Source organism: Mus pahari, chromosome 15 (genome assembly GCF_900095145.1).
Source record: "Mus pahari chromosome 15, PAHARI_EIJ_v1.1, whole genome shotgun sequence".
Taxonomy (NCBI): domain Eukaryota; kingdom Metazoa; phylum Chordata; class Mammalia; order Rodentia; family Muridae; genus Mus; species Mus pahari.
The window spans coordinates 39,187,713-39,195,067 of NC_034604.1; the positions used below are offsets into that span (position 1 = coordinate 39,187,713).

Sequence of the window (7,355 nt, forward strand, 5' to 3'; positions counted from 1 at the left end):
CACACACACACACACACACACACACCAGGGTGTCTCAAGTGCACATGTCTGTAGTTATTCATTAACTACTTCAAGCCACCCTGCTTTCTTCTTGTTCGGGTCTTCAGTCTAGGAGAAGAGGCCACATCACATTGTGATTATTTTCATTCTGAGAACCCCATCCTCATAAAATATTTTTCCAGATTCCTTGTCAATGAGAGCTTCTATTAGGGTTAATGTTTGTATACAGAAATACTGAACTAACATTCATATACAAAATTGTAACTCAAAAGTTCTGTTTTCAAAAGCTATTTGTTAAGTTGAAAGCCTCACATACTTGCCTGTGGGACTTTATTTGGAGTCACACTTAGCTAGACTAGTCACTATTTCCCTATTCCTCGTGGGACATAAGACATAAACTAGTGTTCTAGATAAAGTGACCAAAAGAGGTCTTAAAGAGCTTGAGGTTGTGTTTGAAAGAAATATATGTGTTCTGAAATAGCCTAAAAGCAATATTGATCTTGTTTTTAATTTCACAATTAAAATTTACAGTAAATATATTTTTAAACTCCTGCTTTGCATTTTCAACCCCCAAATCCAGATGATAAAGTTGTTAAAATCATCAATAGAAGACTGCTCTGTTTTGTTTCTAGGTGAGCGGACTGCCAGCCCCTGATGTGACATGGTATCTAAATGGGAGACCGGTGCAATCAGATGAGTTGCACAAAATGATAGTGTCTGAGAAGGGTTTCCACTCCCTCATCTTCGAAGTGGTCAGAGCATCAGATGCAGGGCCGTATGCATGCGTGGCCAGGAACAGAGCTGGAGAAGCCACCTTCACAGTGCAGCTGGATGTTCTGGGTAAGCCTCCGAAGAGATCCTTCAAAGGCAGCCTGGCTGAAAAGGAAAGAGCGTTACGAAGGAAAATAATTAAAAGGAAAGCCCAGAGGACATCATAATTGGGTTAACATCTACAGAACCTAGCGCAATGCCAGGCTATACTTACAACAACAAAAAGACATCTAGGAGAAGCACTGAGATTAAGATGGCAGATTTATCACAAGTTCTTTCTAGAACAGTAATAAGGCAATAATACAATTTTATTTCAATTTAATTATTGGGAGATGGATGAAGAAATTTTTTCTTTTACATATCCCAAGTCACAATCTATTGAAGGGAGCCAAGACAGAAACTCAAATCAGGGACGGGGAAGCAAGAGCTGAGGCAGAAGCCATAAGGAGGCTGCTTACTGGCTTGCTTCCCAGGGCTTCCTCGGTCTGCTTTCTCTTCTTTAAAAAATTTAAAATATAATTACATCATTTCCGACTTCCCTTTCTTCCCTCCAACCCCTACCATGCCCTCCCCTTCTAACCCCCCTGTGCCCCTTCCTTAATGTTCTCAAATGTATGACCTCCTTTTCCATGATTGCTGTAGATATATAATTGATAGATAGACAGATAGATAGATAGATAGATAGATAGATAGATAGATAGATAGATAGACAGAAAGACAAATAGATATCCTGCTGAGTCTGTTTATTATTGGATATAGGTACAGATTTTCAAAGCTTACCAGCTGGTGTTTCACAATTAATTAGGGGGCTCATTCCTCAAGAAGAACATTTCTGAGGCAGATGCAGATATTCACAGCAGACCCTTAGACTGAGGTCGGGGACGTCCTATGGAAGAGTTAGAGGAAGAATTGAAGGAGTCAAAGCAGATAGCAACCCCATAGGAAAACAAACAGTGTCAACTAATCCGGACCCCTGGGAGCTCCCAGAGACTAAGCCACCAACCCAAGAGCATACATGGTCTGGTCTAACTCCCACCCACCACCCACCCCCTCACCCCCCACTCCCCCGCTGCACACAATGTAGCAGAGGACTGCCTTGTCTGGCCTCTGTGAGAAAAAAAAAATGTACCTAATCCTGTAGAGACTTGTTGCTCCCAGAAAGGGGAATGTCCAGGATGGGCATGAGGGGGGGGGGGAAGAGAGCACCTCCTCAGAGGTGAAGCAGAGACAAATGAAGTAAAGAATTCTGGGAGGGGGGACCAAAAGAGGGGGAAACATTTGGGATGTAAAAAATAAAATAATTAACTAAAAATAAATGAATTTTTAAAAAAATACAGGAGTATTTTTAATAAAATTGAAGTACGTGAAAAATATTGAATAGAAAAATGGTTTGACTTTCAAAAGGAAGATTTATTTATCAGAATATTAGTAAAATTATGCATATACACCAATAGTAATCATGGAGGAAGAGGCTATAAGTTTGAGAGTGAGAGGGGCATGGAAAGAGTTGAAATACTGGGAATTATGGGAGTTGGAGGGAAGAAAGGAGGGGGAAAGAGATGTAACTATATTTTAATTAAAATATATATTTCCAAAGTTTAAAAAGAGAGAGAGAGAGAGAGAGAGAGAGAGAGAGAGAGAAGAGAGAGAGAGAACCGATTCTCCCTCTCCCAGCAGTCAATAGTTGCTTATAGTTCTTTGTCTAAGGGTGGAGGCCTGTGAGGCTCCCCCTTCTATGTTAACATGCCAGGACAAGGTGTCCTCCTTGTTCGTGTCTTTGTTTGGGCAGCCATAATGTTGGGGTTCAGGAGTGAAGGCTCCCTATACTTCTAGACTGCAAGACACAATCTCGCAGTAGAGTTCCTGTTCCTATGGTTCTCACAATCTCTCTGCGCCCCCGCCACCCCCCCCCCTTTCTGAGATGCTCCCTGAGCTTTTGGTGCAGGAGTGGTGGGGTAGACGTAGCCACTGAGGCTGTGAGCCTCTCAGTCAGTTGTTCTCTGTATTTGGACCAGGTGTGGGGTTTAATTATGACCTCAGTCTAGTGCAAAGAAAAGCTTCTTTGATGAGAGGTGAGAGCTACATTTGTCTAAGCGATGGCAGTATGTTCTTTTCTAAGATCCGTGAACTTACTAGTCCCAGGGAACTGGTGAGGTTTCCAGTCCTATTATTGGACCTAACTTAAGTCCAATTAGAGAGCTGTTGGCTACTGTCATCGCATGAGTGCCACTACTGCACTGCATCCTTAGGGATTTCTTGGAATGCTGATCATTGTTCATCAGAGCCATGGAGGACTATCATGTGCTTCACCCTTTGGCTGGTTTGCATGGTTCCCTTTGGTATTATGAAAGCCAGTCTTTGGAAGGGAGTGTTCCACCCCTTCATTCTTGCTATTTCCCCTCTCGAGGGCTCCTTCAGCCCATCCCCATAGTCTTTTTTATTATTATTATTATTATTATTATTATTATTATTATTATTATCTTTCTTGGTTTCTGCAGTTACTCCAAGTTATATACTCACATCTTAAGACTTGAATTTAAAAATCACTTATGAGATACTAAGTTTATCTTTCTGGGTCTGGGTTATCCCACATAATATATTTAATTCCATCTACTTACTTGCAAATATCATTATTATTTTCCATTCCATCCGAATAATACACACATGTACATTTTCATTATCCGTTTGTCAGCTGAAGGACATTTAGTTTGTTTTCATTTTCTACTGTGAACAGAACAGTAGTGAACATGGCTGAGCAAGAATTGGTAGGGAGAATAGTATATCATTTCAGAGGGAGCAAATAAAATAATATAAACATTAGATATAGCTAGAAGAGAATGTCAAAGTAGAAACGGTAGTCTAATAATTAATCTTCTCTATAGCCTGAAATGTAACCATCCTGACTCATGCTGATACAGAATTGTCACAGGCTGTCATAATGTGAATTCATACTTGAAAAATTGAGAGTGGACGCTAATTTTTAGCTGTGCACCATATTATATTTACTAGGAAAGTAGTGTCCAATTATAACTACCCCTCCCTCCAAAAAACACTATTCCTTTGGGAAAACAGGGTCTGACAAACTCTCACCTCACACTATGGCAACATAACTCTATAAAACCTCATGTCCAGTTTTTAAATTTTACAATCTAAGTACTTTAAATATATTTAGTGCATTAAGCTCTTATCTCACAAGAAATATTTAATAAATCATTGTTTGTTTTATAAAAGCCTGACTGGGTTAAAGGATGGACAATGTTCTTGAGCTTATAGTCTGCATAAATCAATGAAAGATCTTTAAGATCATACTAGAGACTGAGGGAACTCAACCAAAGCAAACAGAGAGTAAAACACAGATGTACATGCATGCCCAGTACACATACACTTCATGCTATTAAGCTTTGGGTAAATCACATTTGTGCCGGTGGCTTTGTAAGAAATGCCCTATTCCAGCTGAAAGAGACCCGAGCTGAATCCATCCAACCTCTCCCTTTCTCCTTTAGAAAAGCCAGCTTCAGTGTGAAGTCACCACTTCCTATTTCTTCTTGTTGCCAGTGGTTTGATGTTTACTGCCATGTGCATGTTATTGTCCGTTTACAAAGTATCTCTTCTGTCATTTTCAGACAGATCTGTCACTACCACCTGGGGTTGGTTTGATTCTGGTGTTGTGGAAGGTGTCCTTAGCAAAGATAACACCGAGACCCAGAGAAAGTAAACAAAAATGTTCCAATTTTATGTGGCTCACGGAGACAATAGAGATTTTATTTTGTAGGGTTGAGGATTGGGGCCCACAGCCCTGCAATGCAAGACAAACCCTCCACTGCTAAGTTGCCCTCCCCCAATAGGGATCTGAACTATAGTTTTCTGCTACACTTCCCATCATGCATGCTGCCTCGCTGTAGATGAAATGACTCATCTACATAAACATGCTTATAATTTTAATAAATCATTATATTCCATTTTAAGAACTCTGAATATTGTGAGATAATAATGTATGTTACAGCATTTTATCTAACAGTAAAAAGGTTTCCACTTCTGATGTTGCTAATTTTTAAAGCTTTAATGTTAATGTACAAATATCATAATATTTTAATTTGGCCTAATATCATCTTTATTGATTTCCTACCAATATCCAGCAAAAGAGCATAAAAGAGCACCGATGTTTATCTTCAAACCACAGAGTAAAAAAGTTTTTGAGGGAGAGACCGTGAAGCTGGAGTGCCAGATCTCAGCTATCCCTCCACCAAAGCTGTTCTGGAAAAGAAACAATGAAATGGTCCAGTTCAACACTGATCGGATAAGGTGAGACAAGACTGTCTTGACTGATGTATATATAGGTTGGATGAATCTAGTTTTGCTTTTTACACACACTACAAATATCATTTACACAATTATGTATTTAATACATATTTAAGTCAAATTCAAGTAGTCCTAAAAATATACAAAAAAGAACCTAGAATTCATCTTTTGTTGGCAGTGAAGAACCATGATTATACAAAATAAATGACGTAGAATGATTAAAACTGAATTACTTGGGGGAGCACGAGAGAGTGTGTATGACTTTCCTAGAGATCCAACCTAGGGTCTTGTGTATGCTAGACAGATATTCTACTACCAAGTTATACTTCCACTCATAGGTGGGGTATCTAACTTTGGAAAAATCAATATCTACATGGCATTGCTTAGACACAGTCTTGGAATTTCTTAACAGCCTTTTCTTATTAGTTAGATTCTACAAGGCGATAATATCATTTAAACTTTCACCCCAGATGAAAGAATTTTAATTCCTGACCCTTTGTTTTTTGTTTTGTTTTTGTTGTTGTTGTTGTTGTTTTGTTTTTTTGTTTTGTTTTTTTTGTCTGCTTCTTTCCAGCTTATATCATGATAACGCCGGAAGAGTAACTTTACTGATAAAAGATGTAAACAAGAAGGACGCTGGGTGGTATACAGTGTCAGCAGTCAATGAAGCTGGCGTGACCACGTGTAACACAAGATTAGATGTCACAGGTATGTCACAGAGCAACCCAATTTAACCGGGAAACTGAGAAACATCTGGCTCAGAATTGTGCGATGTCTGGGAAATGTCCCTCCAAAATCTCTGTCAGAGAGTGCTAAATTCAACTGGCGCATATGCTAAGCCACTCTTCTTGATTTTTATTTATTTCAGCCCGTCCAAACCAAACTCTCCCAGCTCCTAAGCAGCTGCGTGTTCGACCAACGTTCAGCAAATACTTAGCGCTAAATGGGAAAGGTTTGGATGTGAAACAAGCTTTTAACCCCGAAGGAGAGTTTCAGCGCCTGGCAGCTCAATCAGGACTCTACGAAAGTGAAGAACTTTAATAACTTTGCCCACAGGGAAAACACAACTTCGCTACTACCAATAGATCTGATAACATTGTGGGGGAAAAAAAAATCCATGGCTGTATTAACAGATTGTGACTTAACTTAGGCCGTATAACTAACTCACATTTAGAATGTTATTTACCCTCTGACTCTGGCACGGCCTGTATTCCTCTGACCCGTGAAGCCGACAGTAAACTAAGTACATACGTTTGTGTTGTAAGAGACTGTTTTAAGATGCAGTGCCTTAACACCGAAGTCCTTTAACAACTGTGAGTTATGAACCAGAAACTTTTTAAACGCCACTAATGCTTGCAGTAAAGTTTATGGGTATTGCTTAACAAACATTTCTTTGCCTGTTTTCTCTTATAGGAATACTAACATGATATAGATTATCTGGGTGTTCCACAATTTCACATCAAAAGAGAATAAAAATTTGAGTAATTCAGACAGACTTGCCTCATCTTCACGAGAGTCTAGAATGATCTTCCGGATCAAACTTGTGGTTTTTATATGTGAAACAACACTCAGAAAAACCTGTGAATAGCAAATGCCAAAACACAGAAATGTTGTCATTCCCAGGGAGGGCATGAAGCTCACAACTCAGGCTCCCTCTGAAAATGCCTCCCACGACTTACACTTCAAAGGCAACCATGCTAACATCAACCACAGTGCTCCGGAACGAGAACCATCTCCAAAGGTCATCTCTGAGTTGTGTGTATTTAATGTAAATGTCAAGACTGGTTGTTTTGCCTCCTATGTTTCCCATATCAAATAACTTACTACGTTGGGCAGTCTAATTTTGTGACAGCCCTGAGAGTGCAAGCCCAGGAAGATACAAATCCTTTCATGAAACTATCTTAAGCTGGAACAATGGTGTTTTCTTTGCCACGGGCCACCAGTCCACTGGCTGCAGCCTTTGCTTGGTCTCTTCTGTTCCTTCCATGAAAGACAATTTTTGGCCCTCGCTACTGTATGGCCTAGTTTTGCTTTATATCTGCCCATAAACACCATTTATCCATACCACTCTCCACTTTTTTCAAAGCAGGAACAAAAGTGGCTTTATTTTCTGCTTTCTAAACAGCTCAGTGATATGCTTCATAGACTACCCTGGAGAGCTTTGGAACAGAATTCCATTTTAGTTTCCTCTTTTATAGCCATAAGAACTCCCCCTGTCCTCTGTCCTCCTGGGTTTGAGTTTTCTTCGCTCACAGTCAATTTTTGGTTTTTTGTTTTGTTTTGTT

The 7,355-nt window shown here is 39.6% G+C and overlaps 1 protein-coding gene across 7 annotated transcripts in view; it reads left to right on the plus strand.

Annotated features, from left to right (window-relative positions):
- Myot (myotilin) overlaps nt 1-6,560 on the plus strand; it is a 39,101-nt gene extending 32,541 nt beyond the window's left edge. For 6 of the 7 annotated variants that reach the window (XM_029547059.1, XM_029547058.1, XM_029547064.1 and 3 more), the window contains 4 exons: nt 633-840; nt 4,908-5,073; nt 5,645-5,778; nt 5,939-6,529. In XM_029547059.1, coding sequence (XP_029402919.1) covers nt 633-840; nt 4,908-5,073; nt 5,645-5,778; nt 5,939-6,111 — 681 coding nt within the window. In that variant the 3' untranslated portion in view covers nt 6,112-6,529. Of the gene's footprint in view, nt 1-632; nt 841-4,907; nt 5,074-5,644; nt 5,779-5,938 lie in introns of all 7 variants that reach the window. The other variant, XM_021214921.1, reaches the window with a different exon arrangement.
- Nucleotides 6,561-7,355: the final 795 nt, after the last annotated feature.